Source organism: Nelumbo lutea, chromosome 3, assembly GCF_056320005.1.
Source record: "Nelumbo lutea isolate HS-2025 chromosome 3, American lotus-T2T, whole genome shotgun sequence".
NCBI classification, from domain to species: Eukaryota; Viridiplantae; Streptophyta; class Magnoliopsida; order Proteales; family Nelumbonaceae; genus Nelumbo; species Nelumbo lutea.
Genome location: NC_142686.1, coordinates 114958909 through 114984431, shown reverse-complemented (window position 1 = coordinate 114984431; position 25523 = coordinate 114958909). Strand labels below are relative to the sequence as shown.

General features: G+C 35.2%; 2 protein-coding genes across 8 annotated transcripts in view; both read left to right on the top strand.

Annotated features, from left to right (window-relative positions):
• Nucleotides 1-2886: 2886 nt before the first annotated feature.
• Nucleotides 2887-11887, top strand: LOC148867812 (ADP-ribosylation factor 2-like). 3 transcript variants are annotated; one of them, XM_088975831.1, is made up of 7 exons: nucleotides 2887-3057; nucleotides 7599-7763; nucleotides 8254-8324; nucleotides 11027-11146; nucleotides 11268-11386; nucleotides 11497-11578; nucleotides 11689-11887. In XM_088975831.1, the coding sequence occupies exons 2-7, from the start codon at nucleotides 7616-7618 to the stop codon at nucleotides 11692-11694; spliced, it is 546 nt and encodes a 181-aa protein (XP_088831957.1). In that variant the 5' UTR covers nucleotides 2887-3057; nucleotides 7599-7615; the 3' UTR covers nucleotides 11695-11887. The 3 variants fall into 3 exon arrangements, with proteins under 3 accessions (XP_088831957.1, XP_088831956.1, XP_088831958.1); XM_088975830.1 differs by having other exon boundaries at nucleotides 2918-3057; nucleotides 7608-7763; XM_088975832.1 differs by lacking the exon at nucleotides 2887-3057 and adding an exon at nucleotides 3061-3280.
• The window catches only part of LOC148867811 (ADP-ribosylation factor 2-like), a 31768-nt gene continuing 9210 nt past the window's right edge, over nucleotides 2966-25523 (top strand). For 2 of the 5 annotated variants that reach the window (XM_088975834.1, XM_088975833.1), the window contains exon 1: nucleotides 20749-21091. The gene's annotated coding sequence lies outside the window, so the exon portion shown is untranslated. Of the gene's footprint in view, nucleotides 3058-20748; nucleotides 21316-25523 lie in introns of those variants that run through there. The other 3 variants (XM_088975837.1, XM_088975835.1, XM_088975836.1) reach the window with 3 other exon arrangements.

The window sequence follows — 25523 nt, the reverse complement described above, 5'->3', positions numbered from 1 at the left end:
TCTTTGCTTCCATTTTTCCTGTCCATCATGCTCACAGACAAAGTAGGCTCACTTTTCTTCGAGGCACGGTGAGCACGTCTACGGTGCCTTCTTTTGGACCCTTCAAAAGAATTGGCAACTTCAATTTTGACTGGGAACCTGAATAGGAGCCAGGTTGAGGTTCAATCCAACATTCTGTCGTTGTTGTGGCCGTGGCTGTTGTGTTCCCTGGCTTTGAGTCTGTTGTTGTTGCCCCCTATTAGGGTGGCAAATTTGTCATCCCAAGCCCTCATTTGGTTGCTTATTCTATGGACACACTGCACCAAGTCATAGAACTGGCGCACATCAATTCCAATGGAAGCCACGGAGGGCTCAACCGTAGGAGAAGGCACGTTCACTTGAGATGGTGGCAAGGTCGGGATCAGAGTGGGTGGGATGCTTGGTGGAGTCAAGGGCACATTAATTTGTCCAATAGTCACGAAAGGGACTTTTGGATTCATCTCGAGCCAATGACTTGGTTGTTGCTGTTGGTGGTGGTGTGTTTGTTGCTTGATTAAGCCATGGATATTGTTATGAAATGCTTAAAAATGAGAACTTAGCTTTTTGTAATGTTTTCCACAGATGGCGCCAATTGATGTTGCGCGATCTGATAACTCTCACGTGGCAGATGACTCGGGTGTAGAATTGGAAGTTTCCTCTATTGGTAGCCGAGCTGAGTTTGTCCGAGCTATGTGATTCTGCAAGAGAGAGTTAGAGTTCCCGGGTAGATTTTACCTGGGGTGGGCACTCCAATGTTTAAGTCAATAAAGAGTTCTTTGAGGTTCTTAAGAGATTAGAGAGTGCGAGAGCATAATCACGTGTACCTCTTGAAGTGGAAATGATACCTTTATATAGGTGTGAGTGGTCTAAAATCTCCTGTAATGGGTCCCTGACTCTCGTAGAGCCGTTTCCGTTAAGTCAGGGGAGAGTAATGTCATCGGTTACGTAATCTACGCAAAGGGCTAAGGTTCACCCTGTTGATTCTGATGTGCGTGATGTGGATAGGCTGGCCTATTATTCAACTCATTAATAGCCCAGAGAACTCGATCTAGCAATGGATCTATGTGACAAGTCATCGAGCATGCCTTGTAAGTCGCTGATAGTACCTTTCTTAGCTCAGTCGGTCCCTGAAGTAAGTCACTCCTAGCTCGGAGGTCCTTCAAGTCAACCACAACGTGATGCAATTCAGATCATCAAGTTTACTTTTTAAATTCAATATATATAATAATATAATTGAATCCTGATTTTAATCAGATTGGATGGAGTTAAATGCACATTCAATCAAATTATTAATTTTATCAAAAAAATCTGATTATTAATTTTATGTAGATCGGAAATTTTGATTCTAATCCTATTATATGTACAGATCATCCAAATTCCACTTAATTTGATTTGGGATTTTTGGAGTCATTTGAGTTGGCCTGCTGCTACTACTGATAAAGATTAAATATATTCCTTTTGCTAATCAAACGTATTTAATTTGAAAAAATATATATATAGAAAAAATTATGTTCTACTCAAATATTAATTTGTATTGGTTTTGTAAATGCATTTTTGAAACAAGTATTGTTCCCGACCAAGGACGGTGGAGATTCGGCCCTCACTACCTATAGGGTGATGGTACGATTCAATTTGGATGGCTTTCGTGCAAGATATGCAGACTTGAGACCACCTTTCTTGGAATTAATGCATGTTAGTAGATATCCCATTTTATTCCCAGTCCACCGGTTCTAAGGGGGCATTCTTTTTCTCGATTTTGAAAGGGGAAAAGTTGGTCAATGGGATTTTGATTTCCATTGACCAAAAATCTCATATTCTTTTTTCATATTTATATGGGGATCAGGAAAAGTTTATTTTCTTGGGTACCACTTATCCGGGTAAGTGATACACATCTCTTAAGTGGGTAAATAACTTTCCCATCTTGGAGGAAAATTGTCAACACTTAAAAGTGACAAAAATGCCCCTTGTAATTAGGAATGGCAATGGGTAGGGTACTTGAGCAAATTGCCCTACCCATTCCCAAACCCGCCTATGTATCCTTGATTTCAAACATGTCCCAAACCTGTCTAACTTTTCCTCTCAATTTCCCAAACTCGTTAAACACTTTGACCAAACATTTTCAACTAAAAAAAGTTTCTTAATGCTCATAGTGTGACTTACACCTAGATCAATTAATGATAGCGCCAAATCTCTTAATACTACCTTAAGCCACTAAGCTATCTCACCTTTTGTGTTATTTAATGAAATAAAATAGATTTTATTATCTTTTGTGTTTGTCAAAACAATTAATACATGTATATGATTAACAATTCCAACTAAAAATTAAAAGAAATAATATTTGAAATTAACATTTTATAACTAAATGAGATAAACAATCTACCAAACCCAAATTTACATCAAATGATGATTTTAATCCTAAGAAATTTATACAAATAAAATATTAATAATAGAATAATTATCTCAATACTTAAAATTTATAAATTTGTGCATCATATATAATATAATAGATTAATAGATTCATACTTATGCATCCCAAGTATCGGGTATCGAATACCCTAAAGTCAAGATCCAAACTCATCCTAAACCCTATAGAATTTTAATTTAAAATCCCAAATTTCTCTCAAGCCCTATAAGGCTTTGATAAACAGGTCCTATTAGGGTCTGGACAGGTCAAATATCCGAAAATTCTCACAAAATTACCAACTCTATTTATGAATAAAATAATCATTACGGTAACTATATTGAAAATAAAAGAACATGCTTTCTTGCGAAACGATTAATGGATAAATGCATTTTTACCCACATAAGTAAATTACCAAATTGCGAACAGGGCCTAATAGATTTGCTCCCACACGAGGGCTGTCATACGGAATTACGTCCTCAGCCAATTTTAACGACGTGTGCGTTAACTGGCCGTTTTCCTGCTGCATCTTCTATAGTCTCCCTTAATTTCGTTGGAATCAAGTTGTGGAGGACAGCACCTTGAGTTGAGATCTGCTCGCTCGGATCGCCGTTAACTGCTTTCTTCTCCGCCCTCATGTAAGAGCATGTTTTCATTCGCAGTTTCTTTCATTTTTTTTCCTTTCTGATCTACTGCTTTTATGGCCTTTTCTCTCCACTATTTGAATCATTTCGTTGCGATTCCTGCTTAGATCTGATCTGCTTTTCAAGACCCATTAGGTTCATATTTGCTTTTCAGAGAAAACATAATCTTGTTTTCTTGTTTGATTTGCGAAATTGAGGTTCGGTTTGGCTTGATTCGGTTTGTTTCTCCTGTCTTGCCTTTATATAATTGAAACTGTTGCATGATCAAGTCGATCCCCATTTTGTTGCACGGGATTGGTACCTTGCTGTTTGATTTATGTCCACGTAGTTAGGTTTTGTGACCTTCGGTTATTTAAATTAAATTTCATGCGGTATTTCATCTATTCGCCTCTTTTCTGGATGACAAAGTGCTTGTTTTTTTATTGTCCTTGGATTTCGGCTCTGAGATTCGAAATTGTTTCTTTTATTATTATTTTTCCTTCTGATAATCTGATTTCCCAATACCTGTACAAGAGATGTTATCGTGTTCTCGACTCTGGATCCTGTAGATGTGTTGTAAGAATTTGTTGCTTTGTTGTAATGGAGGAGGCTTCTTGTTTGTGTTAATATAGTTGATTTTCGGGTTACATTCATTATCTTTTAGAGGCTAATGTGGTTTTCCCTTTGGAAAGATAAGATTGCTGTATAAATTTGATCAATTATATACTATGCGAGTAGGAGAACTAGATAGGCTAGTTTATTACTCTAAACTATACTTACGGGTCACATTCTTCTTGTTTGATTTTATTGCAAAAGATAGAGTAGTATAGTAATGTTGCAAGTAGCAACCCATTCGAGTTTCTTTTATTGTTATCTCAGGATGAAAAAGAATCGCAGTCTATCTTTACTCTTTCATTTTTCATTAGATGTATATATTGAAAGCTTTACAAATTAGTTAGCTGAGCACATGATTCTGCTTCCTACAAAGGATCATCGAGCAGCATGGTCTCCATAAGGTGTGGTATGTTTGAATATGCCATTGTGGTGTGGTTGAAATCACATGGTTTGAACCACACCACTCCATAAGGTGCTCTACAATGTGGTGTGGATGTATTGTTAGCAAAATTTTAAATAATATATTTCCAGTCATTTATTACATTACATATCCACCATGGCTGGACTAATCCACGAGATTCTGGCTTGGAAAATAAATTGTGATATTTTGTGTTTCAAAACCATCCATTGATGATTTCAAAACACATCACACCTCTAAAAGAATTCCTAACGGGATGTGGTGTGTTTCAGAATGCAACAAACTACAGAATATTCACAATACAAAATACCCCCTAAAACTGTTCAGTTACAGATCATATTTTCTTATGAAGTAGTGAATATTGTGGTTTCCTTAGGAGTGCAACATGGGTGGGTTGGACTGGTTTTAAGTCAACCAGGCCTAACCCTAACAGTTGGGTTTAAGTCCCAAGCTCGGGTGGAGCTTGATGTCAAGCCTAATGTACTCAATCCAGGCTTAGCCTCAATTAAAACTTGACACATTTGGGTTTGGCTCAGGCCCAACAGGACTTATGTTGGTCATTCAATCTTGGGTTACTTAAGGGCTAGGCTTGGGTCTAGCTCAGAAAATGAAAACACCAAAAGTGGGCCTGGCCCCAGTCCAAGTACTGAAAATCCAAGCTCAGCCTGTGTAAAATTATGGGTTGGGTCGGTCTAGGCACAGATTGGGCCCACCCAAGTTGCACCACTAGTATAAAACAGTTGTAAAGGCTAGCTTTGCTGTATGGAGTAGAGTGTTGGGCAGTGAAGAAACAGCGTATCCAGAGAATGACGTGGCAGAAGTGTGAATGCTAAGATGGATGAGTGGAAAAATTATAAAGGATAGGGTCAAGAATGAAGTTATCTGTAGGAACCTAGGAATAGCTCCAATGGGTAATAAAATGAGAGTAGACTATGACGGTTTGGCCATGTGCATAGAAGACCACCAACTTTGCCAGTTAGAAGAAGTGGCTTGTTACACATTGAAGGTGCTAGAAGAGCTTGGGAAGAAGTAGTAAGAAATGATTTAAGGCCAAGTTTGGGAGTGCTTATTTAAAAAGCATTTATTTTGGGTCGGTACCTACCACACCAATAAGCACTTATGGCATTTGGCAAATAAGCCCGGAATGGGTGCTTATTCTGACAATAGGTGTTTATTTGAGAAGCCCAAAATTCAGGCTTATTTCTAAGTGCTTATTCAATAAGCGCTTATTTCCTTTCTGGCCTGTCTTGGCCAGCCTTATCATTTTGAAAATACCTATACTATCCCTATTTGAAATAAGTGTTTTTTCACCAAACGCTCATGAGCACTTATTTTAGGGAAAATTCCAGATTAGTATCCTGTACTTTAGGGGTAGTCTCAGTTTAGTACCCCAAACTTCAAACGTGCCACTGCATTACCTGAACTCTCAAAAACTGTCAATTTAGTCCCTACCGTTAGCATTCCACCAGTTATCGGTATCACGTGATGACATGTGCGACTTAAAACTTTTGAAAATGTCAAAACTACCCTTCATAAGAAGACATTGTTCATTGTCTTCTACCTTGAGTCTGAACCAGAAGAGGGACGTGTAGCTGCATTGGTGCTTGATTCTCACCATTTAGTACAGAACGATAATGAAATTTCAAATATGTCATTCGCATATTCTCTAGAGAACAAAATGGTGAAACAGTAAAGTTACTGTTCATCGTCTTCTTCACAGAGAACGGAACAGTGCTGAACAAAATGGTGAAACAGTAAAGTTACTGGTGGGAGTATATAAATGAAAAAAGAAAGTTCAGAGATGGAAATTCAATTTAAATGGATTAAGAGAGATGCCAATAGCTTGACTGATGCTTTGGCTAAGCAAGGGGTGGGAAGAAACAACTTGTTCTGGGCTATGCTGTAATGTTTTCTTCTCTGGGAGTCGTAGCTAAGAGAGTTTGTCTCTCCTCTCCTCCTTGTATTTGCTTATTTATTTTTTAATGAAATCCATTCCGTTATTGATAAAAAAAAAGTTACTGTTCATTGTCTTCTTCACAGAGAACAGAAAAGTACTGTGAGACTTTTGTCTCTATTAATATTGAAACTTTGGTCGTATTTTTCTCTCTTAGTATTAATGTGGAAACTCTAATATTTTTTTATGGTCATATTGAAGACTTCCGTCTCTGTACCATCTCTGTATTGATTTCCCAATTAGACTATGTCAGCCGTCCTTTTTACTTTTTTAGGAACCTAATGAGCAGATGAAGAGTTGAATGACTCTTATGTTCATATCCGCCCTCATTATTCTGTTAATAGCAATCAACAATTGTCTTAAGACCACTGTATGCCATTTCAAAAAAATTCAAACTCACTTTTTTTCTCTCTATGTTGTGTTCTGAACCTAATCACAACCGAATGAAGATTCAAAGAAAAATAGAACCCCAAATTGAGATAGCAAGAGCAAGAGTGATAGACCATAAAAGAGATACTTCTTTGATGAGTTTCTAATATTTTTGGATTTTCATATTCTGTGTTGGAATTATTGTTCTGGTTGCTTTCAATAAACTCCAGAAATTCAGTTGGCTAGGGTTAAAAAGTTTTCACCTGTTAGTCTCTGTCTCGTGGAAGTATTATCCGGTCCCGACGTCCTTGAATGCTACTACTGTCTCTAGTAATTAGTATAGCGTTGTTAACTCAACACCATTGTTAACTTTTGATTTTTCAACAACTTATTTGGCAATATTTAGGTAGAAGACGACTAATGTAACAAAGGGATTATACGATTTTGAGAACTGAATTTGCTTTTATGTATAACAAGGACACCTATGGATTCACTGTTGACCCCCAGCATTTGTTTAAGTTGGTTTATGTAGGAGGGGTAGATAAAGAAAATTAAATGACACCTGAAGGGTATTTTTGTCCTTTCACATGTCACATAACATCGATTGATAATTTTGGATTAAATTGACAGTTTTTGAGAGTTGAGGTACTGCATTGACACATTTTGAAGTTTGGATACTAAAATGAGACTACCCCTAAAGTACAACGTACTAATCTGGAATTTTCCCTTATTTTTAAGCACTTATTTGTCAAATAAGCACTCCCAGACTTGGCCTAAGCACTAATAATTTAACAGTGGGTATGGCTTTAAAGAGAACAGATTAGTGAAACAGGATTCATGTTGCCGACCCCATATAGTTGGGATAAGGCATGGATGATGATGATGATTTAGTTTTTTTTGGTAAAAATGCTTTTCTTACTTAGTTGAAGTTTTCAATTTCTGACATTTTAAAAAGTAAGATTGTTCCAATATAATTATCAAAGTTTTAGAGGTAATAACCTAGATGCCTATGCTATGTTTGGGTCTTTAAACTGTATATCAGGGTCAGGGATTCTGTATACATTTTTCTTTATTATACTTTTTTTTAATTGCATGCAATGACCAAGAAACATGCCTCTCGGCCCTATCCATTGAAAAATGTTGCTCTTTCTTATAAATGTGTCATACTTCTTGAATGAATTTCTAACTTGCAATCTGTAGAACCATCAGACACAAAGATGGGGCTGTCTTTCACCAAGCTTTTTAGTCGGCTCTTTGCCAAGAAAGAGATGCGCATTCTTATGGTGGGTCTTGATGCTGCGGGTAAGACCACCATTTTGTACAAGCTCAAGTTGGGAGAGATTGTCACAACAATTCCAACCATTGGTATGCTTTTGACCCTATAACATAAATGTTTTCAAGAGTGGCTTTTTTTCCTGTATGTTTTTAAGGGAATGTTCTGCCTGGATGTCCATGTAATGTGTAGAAGCATGTCCTACATTGGTTTGGTGAATTAAACTTTTAGTTTGGGACTTCAACTGCTCATTCATTCATGTTTTTTTATATTTCAACCATGCGAATGCAAATTTGAGATTTTGAGTTTCTTGCAAGATGTACATTTAGAAAATTTAGAGAAAATAGTTTTTTTTTTCTTTTGTTAGAAAGATATAAAAAATCATGTTCTAGGTTAAGAATGTATACATTTGCCTAAACCTAATTTTGTTCACCCCCTGGAATCAACACTTCGAGCCTATCTAACAAATTTTTATGCATTGTTGTTCTGCTAGATAGCCACTAGATCACCACTATTCCTAAGTTATATTAAGCTTATATTATTTTCACTCTTAACTCAAACTAATGAGCCTTTTCCGATCAGGGTTTAATGTAGAGACTGTGGAATATAAGAACATTAGCTTCACCGTTTGGGATGTAGGTGGTCAGGACAAGGTATGTATGGTTATATTAAGCTAAATTATGTACAATTTTTTTTTTTTGAAAAAGGTATGGTAAATTTATTGATAGAAATTAGAACCATACAAAGAAACTCCCAGAAGGGAGCAAAGGCTGAGAACAGCCTCTCAGCTTACATTACAACTCAAATATACTAATAGATCTTAACTGAGACCCCAAGACACTAGGCTGGAAGCCTTTCATGCCTGCAGTCCAAGACACTAGTTTTCCCAGTGCACCAGACACAAGACAGTCCACCTCCTTTTCCTTATTCTGAAAGATTCTTCTGTTTCTCTCTGCCCATATGGAACTGATTACAGCTGCAGGGATAGCCCACCACACATTTCTAGACAGCTCTGAAAGACCTAACATATCCCAACTCCTTAGCAGATCTGAGACCTGTTTTGGCATGCCCACACAGCTCACACAACATGTTTTGAATCAGAATTCCTCTTTTTTGTCAAATTCTGTTTAGTTAGGTTTTTATCCAATACTACCACCCACAGTAGTGCATTTGCTTTGAGAGGAGGAATCTGAATCCAGATTCTAGCAGCAGGAAATTATTCATTCCTCCACTAGCTAATCTTTTGGCAAAATTATCCAGTCCAAATTATGTACAAAATTTGGCTCTCCTGATTTAAAGGTGATGTTGAAATCTTGGGTTGTAAATTTACACCTTAAGTAGGAAAATGTTTAGGCTCCTTATTGTTCAGATTTTTCAATTTTCTGAACAATTCTGGTTCATCTGAACTGTGGACTAGAACGTTTCTTTGCCCCAATTTTGCAAGCACTGTTTAGAAGCCTAAATTAGTATCTAAGGTAGCATTGTGTGAATATCCATGAACTTGTTCACGATGGCATTGGTGTTTGTGTGTTTTAAGTTTTGCAATAATGCAACTGATTCTTAAAGTTGTATGCATGATTTATGACCAAAATATGGCATTGGAGCTTTTATTTAGATGTTGCACTGTCAATTAATGTGATCATCATGATTTAATTATCTATAATAATTAGTTATTTATGTCTTGGGAAACCATGCTTATGGACGGTCGAGTGCTGATTAATCGTTTTACCATCCGCACTTAACATAATCATAAGCCAGATCAAATTAAGCTACCTCATATTTCATTGTTTCTTTATCCATACTAGAAAACACTATCCATGTTGTGGCTGACATTTCAATGCACTCTGATGATGATTATGATTGATAACACACACACACACACACACACACACACACACACACACACACACACACGTAGTTGTAGGATACTGGTGTATGAACAGTCTTGTTCTGGATGTTTCACTGTCATTTAATGTGATGATCATGATTTATTTATGCATAGTTAGTTATTTATGTCTTTGGAAACCATGCTTATGGACGATCTAGTGCTGATAAAATGTTTTACCATCATCACTTGACATAACCATGTGCTAGATCAAATTAAGCCACTTCATATTCCATTGTTTCTTTAGCTATACAAGAAATCGCTATCCATATTGTGGTTGACATTTCAAGACACCCTGACGATGATTATGATTGATAACACATCCACATGTAGTTATACACTTATAGGAGGATACTGGTATATGAACAGTCTTGATCTGAATGTAGACCAGACTACAATTAACATAATCATAAGTTTTCTAAATGGTCTTGTAACCTCTCTTTTTTTATGGTAAAAAAATAATTTCATTAAAAGGAAAAAATCCATATAATCTTGGTAATACCTGAGCACATAACAAAAGCAAGGAAAAGATTAAAACATATCATCAAATTACAGAATTGCATTCCTATAACTTCCCCAAATCAGACCCCTGAGACCTCTTTGTTGACTTGGTCAAGTTCTGGAAAAGCAAGACCCAATCTTACACAGCTTTGCCAATGGCTGCCACCAGCATCTCCATCGTAACTTTGACATTGCAATAACATCACTTTTGAAATAAATTTTCCACCATATTCCTCATTGAAACCCTTATTCCTTTGCTCTGCCCCTGACAATCCAAGATTGCAACTTAATCCTCGCCTCCATCCTCCCCCCCCCCTCCCCACCCCTCCAGTTTCCGGCCTTTGAACTTTCCCCCTTCACTCCTCCTCAGCTGTGCTTTCTTCCCACCCTTCCCATTCCTCCTACACCTCTCCCCCTTCCCCGCAACTTTCTTATTCTATTCTTCCTACCTCCTTTCAAATTGTTCAATTGCCTTTCTAAACCATCTTCTCCCTACCCAGCAAGAATAAACCGAGTGATTTTCCAACCTTCACATGTCTATCCACCAGGTGCTCAACTTCCACTCTCCCCACACCCGAGTGCTCCCTAACTGCTGGATATTTATTTGGATGGTGTTCTACTGGTTAGAGATTCCTCCATCTGCATTTAGCATTTTCATAAGCGAGATGTACTTGGACTGTTTGGCCTTCCATCTTTTCATTGATCACACAGGGAAGTGGACACTCCCAACTGATATGTATAGACACAAGTTTATGGCCCCCTTTTCCCATGTTCTTTGTACTTGGTCCTGATTAATTTGTTATTTAATGTTGTCAAAGTAAAACCTGTTGGTTGTTCTGCTTGATGGCTTTAAGTAAAACCGTTCACTATTTGTCAAATTCTACAAGTATTACTAGTATTGTTTTCTGCTTGGTTAATTTGGTTAGAAGTCCTAAATTTGTGGATTGTTTCCTTGTGGGGGAATTTCAGATCCGTCCCTTGTGGAGACATTACTTCCAGAACACACAAGGTCTTATCTTTGTCGTAGACAGCAATGATCGAGATCGTGTTGTTGAGGCTAGGGATGAGCTGCACAGGATGTTGAATGAGGTAAGAGAAGGCATTCTGTAATGTTCAATTACCAAGTTATGCCAATGTGATTATCAATTGTATTCACCTTCTTTTCGTAAATTTTCTTTAAACTTGAATATGTTACTGGGTACTGTGGCAGGATGAATTGAGGGACGCTGTTTTGCTTGTATTTGCAAATAAGCAAGATCTTCCAAATGCAATGAATGCTGCTGAGATTACTGATAAACTTGGCCTTCATTCCCTCCGTCAACGGCACTGGTAGATCAACTTGCATGCACACTATTATTATCGATTACCCAAATTTGATAGAGATCCTCTCAATCCCAAACTGAGTAATACTTTTTTTTTTATCACTGTCTCTTGTACAGGTATATCCAGAGCGCATGCGCCACTTCCGGAGAAGGGTTGTACGAAGGACTGGACTGGCTCTCCAACAACATTGCTAACAAGGTATGCATCTTCCGGTGACAGTACATAGATTGACTTTCACGAGAGGACATTTTTATTCACTTGCTCATGTTTCTTCAAACTCTTTATGTTTTCCTTCTTTTCTTTTGCAGGCATAGATGCGTTTTCTTTTATGATGGTTTTTGAGCTGCAATCAGTGTCAGAGTTAGAGATACTATTTGATGTCCTTTATTTTTTTTACCCTTGTTTCTTTTTATCTTTTTGTGAGAAGAGTATTGTTACTTGTTATCCCATAATATGTTTCTCTTAGATGCGCAGTATAATTCAGAAAAATTCTCTCTTATTTCGAAATCTTAGCTTATCAGGTCACTTTTGATAAAGTTGTATTACCACCGACATTTATATTTGTTTTTTTTCTCTTTACCGAGCATGGGAAGGGGGGATTTGAGATCTTCTGTTCCCCTTCCAATTTTTTCGCACGTTTGTAGGTGGATGCAAATACTTTCCGTGCATGCAGGGTTTTTTTTGTGTAGAGATCCCATATCCTTTCATCCACCCTATTCTCCTCGCTCAAAAGTGGAAGCGGTTTCCTAAGAGTCCGATTAGCATACTTAAAGCGTAGGGCGGACTGGATTTGGTCCAGTCCAATCCGATCCAACGTTGTTCCATTTACAAATGGACTGGACCAAGTCCAATCCAAATCTATACAACCCGGATTGAATCCAGTCCATTTGAAATGGGTCCAAGCCGGTCCAAATTAAATGAAAATTAAAAAAATACTTAAAAACCCAGAAAGTGTGAAAATTTTACAGAAATGGTTTCTTGAAACAAATAGTTGGCCTTTGGACGCATCTTGTATGCGCAAGCCAAGCATTCTACTTAATTATAGTAGTGCTTGATGTGAATATCTCAATCTCAAATCATAGGAGTATAGAAGCAAACGAACAAGAAGTCCCCATTCTATTTAAAATTTTTAATAGCTGGAGGATCCCACCACCTGTTCCAAAATTCCAATCTGAAGGCTATAAAACGCATTGCCTTGGCTGTGTTTTGGGACTGCAGATCTCCCACGCATTGCCTTGGCTGTTTTTTGGGACTGCAGATCTCCCACTGAGACATAAGAGTCTAAGGCACTGATCATCCTGATCATAAAGGTACATCAGTGCTGCCACCAAAGCATTTTTGTTCTTTCAAACCTCTGAAACATACTCTGAAAACCCTGTTTGCTTCAAAAGTATTGCAATTGAAAGCCTGGTTCCTGTAAGGCGATCAACTAGTAAATTCTATGTAAGGGATATCAGTACAACACCTCAAAAACAAATTCTGCTGTAAAATCGAAACCCTCGAACATTCAAATCCTTATGTATGAGCCTGTGCATTGGCTGTGGATGCTGCTCATTCAAATAATTTTCTAATCTCCCAAACTCATCAATGGAGGAGAAGGCCACTGCATATTATGACGAGCTCACGCAGAAAGGCGAAGGCGCTGCTAGATTCAAACAAGGCCTTGGATTCTCCTCACAGTCTTCAAATACCACTAACGATGCCATTAGAGGTTATGCTCTCCCATATTTGTCTTCCTTTCTCAGCAATTTCATTAGGGCTTCCAGTCCTGTTAAAGCTGCAGAGCTCCAAGGACAAGCACAGTTTGAAAGTATCTTCAAATGCCACTAACGGTTTCGATTTTGGCTTTGAATCAAATCTGTAGTTTGGCGAGATGGTGATTCAATTATTGGGTTTTGGTTTTAGACCAATTCAAACCAATAATAATACGGACGGTTTTATTTTGGATTGGCCCAACCCAATAAGTATAATGGATTGTCCAAAACCAATTTAATAAGATTTGAATCGATTTGAATCCAACCCAAAACCATCCAATTGACAGCCCTACTTAAACGCATGATATCTAAAAGTGATATTGCAATCAACTAATAACCACCTTCTTCCTACTTCAATTCTCACTCTTACAAAAAAAAAATGGGAACTGCGTCATCTTGCTTCCTACCTCACTCCTAAACAATAAAGTTTGAGGATATGAGGAATACATCCTTTTAGTGCAAACAAGTGATATACAAAGAGGGGACCACTTCGTTTTGGTGCAAACTAACTGAGCAAAAAGGTTCATTATATGCAACAAACCTCCCTTCTGGTTTTATACTTTGATCCTTCAACCAAAGAATTGGCGTACTGGGGATACACCCACCAGTATATGAACTATATGATTAGTTAAGGTAGTTCTGCTTGTCTTGGACCAAAGTCACCCATCAAAGAATTTGTGCCTTGACGAATTCACACAAGTTTGGCCAGGATAAGCTTGCCTTTAAATAGCTCAACTCAATAGATCTGCTTTGCATATATACTCGGTGACCGAAATGAGGGTTCAAAGTATCCACATGCACATGCACATTTCAGTTCTACCAGGACAATGAATCCATTGCACGTCATTCTTCAAATGTTTCTCCTCAGTGATGGCAAAATCCTCCACTGCACTACGTCAAAGTCAACATAGACGGTGCTTGGCGCCTAGTCTCTTGCAGCTGTTGGAGTAGTCATCTGAGATGATGGTGGTAATGTCATTGTTGGCAGAAGCCGAGGCCCTAGTAGTTTTAGAGGGCCTGCATATTTTTTCTTCCACATCCACAAAATGCAAAAACTGCATTTCATTTATTTCTAAAGGGTAATACTTTTTTTTTCAAGCTGATGTTTCAGGGTTAAGCATGATAGGATGGCAGGGTTAAGCATGATAGGATTGGATTGGATTTAGTTTGTATTGAATTTGGAGTAGATTGAGTCCAATCCATTTATAAGTAGAATCACATAGGGTTGGATCGGATTTGACCAAATTCAGTCCAATTGACACCTCTAATCCCAAACTGACTAATGTTTTTTTATCACCGTCTCCCTACAGGTATATCCAGAGCACATGCGCCACTTCTGGTCTTCTGGGGAAGGGCTGTACGAGGGACTGGATTGGCTCTCCAACAACATTGCTAACAAGGTAGGCATCTTCCGGTGATAGTACATTTATTGACTTTCACAAGACGATTTTTTTTGTTCACTTGCTCATGTTTTTCAAACTCTTTTGTGTCTTCCTTCTATTCTTTTGGTTATTGCAGGCATCGATGGCGTTTTCATTTATGATGATTTTTGAGCTGCAATCAGTGTCAGAGTTAGAGATGTTACCACTATTTGCTCTCCTTGATTTTTTACCCTTGTTTCTTTTTATCTTTTTGCGAGAAAAGAGCTATTGTCACTTGTCTTCCCGTCATCTGTTCACTTTGTTTATGATCATAGATACTGAAATTTATCTCTTTAGATGCAGAATAATTCAGATACATTCTCTATTTTTGCTGTTTTGAAATCTTAGCTTAATCAGGTCACTTATAATAACATGGGGATAAAATTGAGGCTAGATCAGTCCTGTTGTACAAAACCTCTTCAGAATCAAATCTCTTACAGTTTTTACTGGGGCAAATCAGTGCCCACACTGTTTTAACCGCCTTTTACAACCCTGCATTTGAAATATCTTCTCATGAAATAAAATACACAAGTACAAAGATATTCTCAATGCAAAGCATTAAAGGCTACTTGAATACGCTTTGCTCTTACCGAAGCCAAATTCCATTTAAACAAGTTTGGATCTCTTGTCCACACAAACTCTACTCATATTTATTGCAGTCACGCATGAAGAACATCTCAATCTCTGTATAATATTATACAGGGGGAGATGTTTCCAATTTACGAGAATAGTGTGTTATGGATTCCATTTAAACACCCATACATATGAGAATAAGTACGTGATAAAATACCTCTCAGATGATCCCATTCCGATTTAGTGGCTGTGGCATTTCAAGTTGCCAAATTTAATTCAAGACATGCTCCCATTCAGTAGACTTTTGCGGCGAATATGGTATAATCAATATCCAATTTAATTTGAACCCGTTGTAAATGCGACGGTTATGATTCGATTAGGATCTGGATAAAATGAGTGAAATTTTCTTCTACCCCCCTGTTCAAGTTGATCTGGTCCGTTTATAATTGGATCGAATATGAGTCCACCCTATCATACATAATCCAATTTGGTTCCATTTATATTGTTTTTTTTTTTTAACTGAAGATTTTTTTTTTTTGTAAGTTTATTTTATTTGAATGTGTCTTTACTAAATTTTCATAGGTTTAAGTTTTATATTAATGATTTTTATTAATTTTGTTCATAAAATATAAAACCAAAATCTTTTTTTTTGTTAATATTTTGATTATTCTTAGTTTAATTTATTTTATACTCTTTAATGTCCGATTGCAATTTGAATTCAATTGGAGTCCAACATAAATCCTTCGGGTTTTACTTGTTACTTCTACCCGATTCATTCATTTCCAGCACTACCTATTCGTTCCGATTGTAAATGGATTGAATTTGGATCACATGATTAGTATTTCAAAATTCCAACAAAGTAAGCCCTATCAAAGTATCGGTTCGTTTTTCACTTTACTTTTAAATAGAATAAACTAGGAAGGACCGGTATGATGCACGGGAAAATCTGAAAGCTTTAATAATTTTATTTTTCATTTAATGTTAATTTATAAAAAATAATTATTGTTAAGTGAATATGAATAAATATTTTTTTAATAGATTTAGTTTTATTAATAATTTGTAGTAATGTTAATATTTTTATTCTATTTATTATTTTTAAATTAAATTTTGATTAATTTTAAATAAATAAAAATAATTATAAATGCTAACATTTTTATTAATTTCATTAATAATTAACAACTATAAGTAGTGACAATGGGGTGGGTTCAAGGCAGGGCACCCCATCCCTTTCCCTACCCCAACCCCGCCCCATCCCTAATGTCATGTGGGTTTAGGGCAAGGTAACTACTCCTTAATATCGAGTGAATTTCCCTACCATGTCCCCAGTATTGGGTTGTGCTGGATCGGTACGACATGACCCGCATGTGGCCCACACAAAGTCAGCCATGTTGTGCTGGCCCAGGAGTCATCCTAAGTTGTGCCTCCCTCCTCTAGGATAATTTGGGGGGTCGGTTCGACACAGCCCATGGCTCGAAACCACACTGGCCCATGCCGTGTCGTGGGTCGAGCTAGTCCATGGGCCGGGCCTTGGGCCAAACCATGCCACACACCAAGCCAAGCTCAAGGCAAGGGACCCACTCCTCATCCAAGGTTTTTAAAACTGGACCAGATAGGGAACTGTTCTAGGGTTGAACGGTCTGACTATTTGGTCCGAACAGATGACCCGCTCTGACAAAAAAATAAAAATTTAGAAAAATAAAAAAAATGTCAAAATTTATTGTCTGGGTTGACGGTTCAACCACCCAAGTTAGCGGTTCGCTAACCAAATAAACGATTTTTGGACAAAAAGCGATTTTGAGGTGAAACAGTGTCCAGTTCCCAATTTTTCCGATCTAACCATCTAGTTTGATCCAGTTTTGAAAACACTGCCCCCGTCATTCAATTTGATGATAGAAATGATCAAAATGATATATCGAGTATCAACCACATGGTAAATTTCTAAAAGTACACTAAATTGTTTTTAATATTCAAAAATGTAATTTTATGAAAATTTTGTAAAACTTATTGTACTTGTGTAATTTTGAAAATTTATTCAAATTTATTTAAAATTTTATTAAATAATTTATTTTCTTTTAAATGATTTACTTACAGAATTATACTAATTTATCTTATAATTTCTAATATAAACTAACCAATAATTTCCTTTTTCCAATATTATACTAATTTATCTTAATAATTTGTGTAATTATTGGTTCAAATTATAGTTTTCCATTTCCCATAGTCATTTGTTTTTAATGATTTTCAATAATTTGTGATGAAAATTACATCATTTTTCTATGATTTTCCAAAATCTATCAAATGTAATAATTTTTCTTAAAATTTCCAAAATATTCTAATAATTTTCAATAATTATTTAATGCACTTTAAATAAACTTTCAAATACTCTATAACTTTTAATTTTTTACGAAAAATGTAGTTTTATGAAAATTTTATTAAATTTGTGTAACTATGGGGATTTATTGAATTTTTTTAAATTGTTATTAAATATATTTTTTATTTGGTAGTTTACTAACAAAATTACACTAATTTATCTTTTATTTTTTAATATAAATTAATTAATAATTTCATTTTCTAACATTATAATATTTTGTTCCCCCCTTTGTATTTGGTTATTAATTATAACAATAACAATAACTAAAATTTTATACTTTTTGATAATTGTTAAATATAATTCTCAAATTTATAGAAATTAAAGAGTTTTCAATTTCTATAAAATGTTGTTAATGAGTTAATTAAAAACAATATTTATTAATTTTTGGTAATTTACTACCCATATTTATTAACTTTTGGTAATAACATTATTTAATACTCATTAAATATGGGTGGGATTAAATATTAACCGTATGTAACTATTTATTAATTAATATGAATATTTTAAATGAGGGAGAGTGGATATAGATTAGGGGGATGCATCTTAGGGATTGATTAGGGAGTGGGGCAACATGATACTTTCCTATTGGTTTAAATGAGATACCTTATGAGAGATATTATAGGAATATTTTTAGGTAGTTGGGTGACATGGCTTAATGGGAATGGTGGGAAGGGGAGAGGAATGAAAGTCTAAGAGAATGAAGGGTGGGGATAATGGAGCAAGGAGAGGCATGATGACGGGGATCGTGCTTTGTTAAGCGAAAGTTAAACAATAGAAATACATAAGAGTATATAATTGTTTTATATTTTAACTTTTTAATAAACAATTTGATCAAACTCAACCCGAGGTGGTCAGTTTTCTAGTATTTTAGATCGGCTTTGATTTAATAAATATATATTAATATTTTATATTTTATATTTAACTTTTTAATACGAAAAAATAGGGAAATTTCCATATTTGTTAGTGAATATAACTCGAGTTGGTGGGTTTTCGCTAATGATCAATCGGTTTCGAGTGACAAACTGCGGACTTGACCAGATCGATTTAGTTGGCGAAACAACCTGCAACTGAACTGAATCAATCATTGAAAACTCCTAATTTCAACTAAATTTATATTATAATCTCTAATAAATAGCAATAGTTTTATCTCCAATAATTATTAAAAACTTATAGCAAACGTACACAATCATTGAAAATAAGCTTATAATGAAAATATAATAGATATATAATAAAAATATAATAAATACTGAAATATACTAAATTAGTCAATAAATAGTGTAATCTTAAATAATAGTTTAATCTCTAATAAGTATTAATCTATAAATTATAAAAAATATATAATTACTAACAATAAATTTATAACAAAAATACAATAAATATGATAAATTTAATTTTAAAAGTTAAATAATAATTGTTTAATCTCCAATAATTATTGATAATTTTCTATTAAATAACAAAATAAAAATATATTTATAAATAATTATTGAAAGCATATTTATAGAAAAACAATAAATAATTACTGAAACTAAAATAAATATTAATTATAGTATATATATAATGAATATACACTATTATTGTAAAATTAGTACTAATTAATATAATTTTTGTATAGTTATTTTCTATAATTATTAATTGATATAAGTGAAATTAGTTATTAACAATATTAGTTAGTTATTGAAATAATATTGTTATATAAATTCTTAATATTAATTATTTATTGAATTTAATAATCCATAAAATAATAATTATACTATTATTACATAATTTGTTATTAATTTTGTAAAATATTAAATTATTATTAATATGAATATTATGAATTCTATTATAATTATTTTTCTCTTTTAAGATTTTTTTAATTTATTACATAATTTTGTTATTTTAACTATTTAAAATTTTGTCATTTTAAATATTTTATTATTTAAATATTCGAATAATGTGTAAAATATTTAAAAATTTTCATTATTTAAATTATTTATTTTAATGTTATTACGTAATATTAAATATTTTGTTTTATTATTTAGCTATTTTCAATATTTTTATTTAAGATTTTTAGTTATTGAAATATTTAAATAATGTTCTATTTCTTAATGTTAAATTTTTATTATTTGAATAACATTTAAATTAAATAATTCCTAAAATTATAATTTATATTGTACTACATAATTTCATGATGAATTTGTAGAAATATTGAATTATTAATAATATGAATATTTTTAAATCTATTAATTTTTCATGTTTTGAATAAATATTTTATATTTAGTATATAATTTGATTATAACATTTAAAAAGTTCTGAATTTTGTTAATTGAAACTTTCTTTATATAGATATAGATAAAAAGTGGGGGAGAGGATAAATAGGAATTAGAGATAGTTTATGAGAGAATCTCTCAGCTAAATTAGAGATAATTTAAGAGATAAATAGGAGTTAGAGATAATTTAGGAGATAAATAGGAATTAGAGACAAGTTAAGAGGAAGTGGGGGAAAGTGGTGCCACTTGGCTAAACATTAGAAAAACAAATCCCTCTTTCTTTATGGTTGTTAGAAATAGTTAAGCATACGTGATTTCCTTTTTGGTTTAATGGGTAATTATTTGGAAATTCAAAAAAAAATAGAAAATTAGGAAGGGGTTTGAAACAAGGAGAGAGGTGCTGACATGGTAGGACCAAGATTTCTCATAAATTATTATATAATAGAAATTACCAGAAATTAGTAGAACTTGTGGAAAAATAACCATTGATTTCCATAAAATATGATAAAATAGATTAAATTAGTATAACTTTATAAAAATAACCCTTAAATTCCAAAAATTAATAGAACTTAGGATGATAATTACATGTTCGGATCTCCTGCCCATGTCTACCCACAACACACTACCCCCGTGAATCAGGAACATCTCCCCCTATATAATACTATGAAGAGGATGAGATGTTCTCCATGTGTGGCTGCGATAAACATGGGCAGGAGATCCAAACTCTGATAATTACTTCAAATTATCAAATCATGTAAACCTAAATAAATTACAATAATTTATCAAAAATTTCATTTTGTTTTCCCGTGCATCTCACGGGTACCCACTAGTTCGACAGTTCGACTTAATTTGATTTGGGATTTTTGGAGTCATTTGACAGCCCGTGCTGGCCTGATTAAATATATTTCTTTTGCTAATTAAACGTATTTAATTTGAAAAAAAAAAATATCGAAAAATTTATGTTCTACTCAAATAAAAATTTCTAGTATTATTCCTGACCAAGGACGGTGGAGATTCTACCCATAGGGTCACGATACGATTCAATTTGGGCGGCTTTCGTGTAAGATACGCAGACCACCTCTCTTGGAATTAATGCATGTTAGTAGATCTCCCATTTTATTCCCACTCCAGCGGTTCTAATACATTTGCTCCCACACGAGGGCTGTCATACGAAATTACGTCCTCAGCCAATTTTAACGACGTGTTTTTTAACTAGCCGTTTTCCTGCTGCATCTTCTATAGTCTCCCTTAATTTCGTCGGAATCAAGTTGTGGAGGACAGCACCTGGACTTGAGATCTGCTCGCTCGGATCGCCGTTAACTGCTTTCTTTCTCCGCCCTCATGTAAGAGCATATTTTCATTCGCAGTTTCTTTCATTTTTTTTCCTTTCTGATCTGCCGCTTTTATGGCCTTTTTTCTCCACTATTTGAATCATTTCGTTGCGATTCCTGCTTAGATCTGATCTTTTTTTCAAGATCTATTAAGTTCATATTTTATTTTCAGAGAACACATAATCTGGTTTCTCTTGTTTGATTTGCGTAATTGAGGTTCGATTTGTCTTGATTCGGTTTGTTTCTCCTGTCTTGCCTTTATATAACTGAAACTGTTGCACGATCAAGCCGATCCCCATTTTGTTGCACGGGATTGGTACCTTGCTGCTTGATTTATGTCCACGTAGTTAGGTTTTGTGACCTTCGGTTATTTAAATTAAATTTCATGCGGGATTACATCTATACGCCTCTTTTCTGGATGACAAAGTGCTTGTTTTTTTTATTGTCCTTGGATTTCGGCTCTGAGATTCGATATTGTTTCTTTTATTATTGTTTTTCGTTTAAGTATATAGGGTTGAGATGCATATTTGATCGTTATGATTGAATTTTTATGGTTGTAATGTTTTTCCTTCTGATTGCCTAATACACCTGTACATGAGATGTTATCGTGTTCTCGACTCTGGATCACGTAGATGTGTTGTAAGAATTTATTGCTTTGTTGTAATGGAGGAGGCTTCTTGTTTGTGTTAATATAGTTGATTTTCAGGTTACATGCATTACCTTTTAGAGGCTAATATGATTTTCCCTTTGGAAAGATAAGATTGCTGTATAAATTTGATCAATTATATACTATGGGAGATGGAGAATTAGATAGACTAGTATGTTACTCTAAACTATACTTACGGTCACATTCTTGTTTGATTTTATTGCAAAAGATAGAGTAGTATAGTAATGTCGCAAGCAGCAACCCATTCGAGTTTCTTTTATTGTTATCTCAGGATGAAAAAGAATCCAGTCTATCTTTACTCTTTCATTTTTCATTAGATGTATATATTGAAAGCTTTACAAATTAGTTAGCTGAGCACATGATTCTGCTTCCTACAAAGGATCATCGAGCAGCATGATTTCCATAAGGTGTGGTATGTTTGAATATGCCATTGTGGTGTGGTTGAAATCACATGGTTTGAACCACACCACTCCATAAGGTGCTCTACAATGTGGTGTGGATGTGTTGTTAGCAAAATTTTAAATAATATATTCCAGTCATTTATTACATTACATATCCAATCCACCGTGGTTGGACTAATCCACGAGATTTTGGCTTGGAAAGTAAATTGTGATATTTTGTGTTTCAAAACCATCCATTAATGATTTCAAAACACACCATGCCTCTAAAAGAATTCCTAATGGGATGTGCCGTGTTTCAGAATGTAACAAACTACAGAATATTCACAATACAGAATACCCCCTAAAACTGTTCAGTTACAGATCATATTTTCTTATGAAGTAGCGAACATTGTGGTTTCCTTAGGAGTGCAACATGGGTGGGTTGGACTGGTTTTGAGTCAACCAGGCCCAACCTTAACAGTTGGGTTTAAGTCCTGAGCTCCTGTGGAGCTCGATGTCAAGCCTAATATACTCAACCCAGGCTTAGCCTCAATTAAAACTTGACACATTTGGGTTTGGCTCAGGCCCAACAGGACTTAGGCTGGTCATTCAGTCTTGGGTTACTTAACGACTAGACTTGGGTCTAGCTCAGAAAATGAAAACACCAAAAGTCGGCCCTGGCCCCAGTCCAAGTACTGAAAATTCAAGCTCAGCCTGTGTAAAATTTTGGGTTGGGTCAGTCTAGGCACAGGTTGGGCCCACTCAAGTTGCACCACTAGTTTAAAACAGTTGTAAGTCTAGCTTTGCTGTATGGATAGAGTGTTGGGCAGTGAAGAAACAGCTTGTCCAAAGAATGAATGTGGCAGAAATGTGAATGCTAAGATAGATGAGTGGAAAAACTAAAAGGATAGGATTAGGAATGAAGTTATCTGTTGGAACCTAGGAGTAGCTCCAATGGGTGATAAAATGAGAGGGAGTAGACTAAGATGGTTTGACCATGTGCATAGAAGACCACCAACTTTGCCAGTTAGAAGAAGTGGCTTGTTACACATTGAAGGTGCTAGAAGTGCTTGGGGTAGACCAAAACAGACAAGTTTGGGTAGAAGTAGTAAGAAATGATTTAAGGCCAAGTTTGGGAGTGCTTAAATGTAAGTGCTTATTCAATTAGCACTTATTTTGGGTCGGTACCTACCACACCAATAAGCACTTATGGCATTTGGGAAATAAACTTGGAATGAGTACTTATTCTGAGTAAGTGTTTATTTGAGATTTTTTAAGTGCTTATTCAATAAGCGCTTATTTCCTTTCTGGCCTGTCTTGGCTTGCCACATCATTTTGAAAATACCTATACTATCCCTATTTGAAATAAGTCTTTTTTCACTAAATGCTCATGAGCACTTATTTTTAGGGAAAATTCCAAATTAGTTCCTTGTACTTTAGGGGTAGTCTCAGTTTAGTACTTCAAAACGTGCCACTGCAGTACCTGAACTCTCAAAAACTGTCAATTTAGTCCCTACCATTACCATTCCATCAGTTATTGGTATCACGTGATGATGACATGTGCAACTTAAAAATTTTGAAAATGTCAAAACTACCCTTCAAAAGAAGACAATGTTCATTGTCTTCTACCTTGAGACTGAACCAGAAGAGGGGCATGCTGCTGCATTGGTGCTTGATTCTCTCCATTTAGTACAGAACAATAATGAAATTTCAAGGGGCTTTAAGGGATTCTCTGTTTTTGGCTAATTTGTATCTGCAATCTGAAAAGAGTTGGGTTTAGAACTACCTTTAAGGGGAGGTAACACCTCGTACCTCCTCTTAGGGTGCTTCATGCTTGTACTATTTCTATCTCTATTTAATAAAATACCATTCATTCATAAAAAAAAAATGAAATTTCAAATATGCCATTTGCATACGCTCTAGAGAACAAATGATGAACAGTAAAGTTACTGTTCATTGTCTTCTTCACAGAGAATGGAACAGTGCTGACCAAAATGGTGAAACGGTAAAGTTACTGGTCGGAGTATATAAATGAAAAAAGAAAGTTCGGAGATTTGACTCAAGGAATTGAAATTCAATTTAAATGGATTAAGAAAGATGCCAATAGCTTGGCTGATGCTTTGGGTAAGCAAGGGGTGGGATGAAACAACTTGTTCGAGGCTATGCTATAATGTTTTCTTCTCTGGGAGTCGGAGCTAAGAGAGTTTATCTCTCCTATCCTCCTTGTATTTGCTTTTTTATTTTTTAATGAAATCCATTCAATTATCTCTCCTATCCTCCTTGTATTTGCTTATTTATTTTTTTAATGAAATCCATTGTCTTCTTCACAAAGAACAGAAAAGTAGTGTGAGACTTTTGTTCTTTGCTGTAATGGCCTATTAGTATTGAAACTATAGGGAAGATGGGCTGAATGGTCCATAGGCTGTTTATCCTTTTTATCCGTTTATGTTCTTTGTCGTAATGGGCCTTAATCTGGGATCTTATTTTTTCTTATGTTATGTTTTTAATTTTCTGCCCAATCAGGGACTTCTCTATAAATTACTAAAGTTTAACTTAATGAAATGGGATCAGGGGTGTAAGAGGAGATTAATTTTTGAAAATCTCTCTCTGAACCCTAGTTGTCGCCACCTTCTTCTTCTTCATCTTCTTCTTCTCTCTTCTTGTAAGTTGATTTTTGCTACTTTCTATTGATTCTCTACATCTTTTTAAACAGTCCATTTCAAAAGGTTGTTTTTCTTCTTGGTATCAGAACAGGATCTTCTTCTCTTTTCACCTCCTTTTTCCCATACATAGTGTGTATGGAGAACTGAATCAGATGAACAGTTAAAGAAACTTATTTCAGCCCAGTTGTTAGTGGTTTTTGGAGAGGACTGGTTTTGTCGTCCTCCTGACATATTCAAGTGTGTTGCTCGAAACCCTAATTTTTTGGAGAAATCTTATTGCGGGCCCCATAGGGAGTTTGACCTGGGCGCTCAATGATTGAAAGTCTTCTTATCCTTCATCTTGAAGATCGTTTCAAGTGGATTGGTGTTCTGTGAAGTCTACAAGGTGCGACTGAGTTTTCTCTATTTCTCCTGGGTTCTGGGTGTGATGCAGGTAGTAGGTACGGCTGCATAGAGGTTAACTCACGACATAACTTCTGTTAGAAGTTATTTTTGAAGTATTTTAAGAAGATAAACAACCCTTCAGAAGTTGAAAACAAGCATACTGTTGAATCTGGACATGTTCTGGGAGCCTCTGTTGACTCTCTATTAGCTGTGACCATAGTCAAGCTAAATGGAACTAATTATGTGGCTTGGTCATAATCAGTAAAAATTCATATCTACAGTAGAGGCAAATGGGGTTTTATCTCCGAGTCCGGGAGCAAAAAGGCTCCCTCGGAAGATGACCCATCATA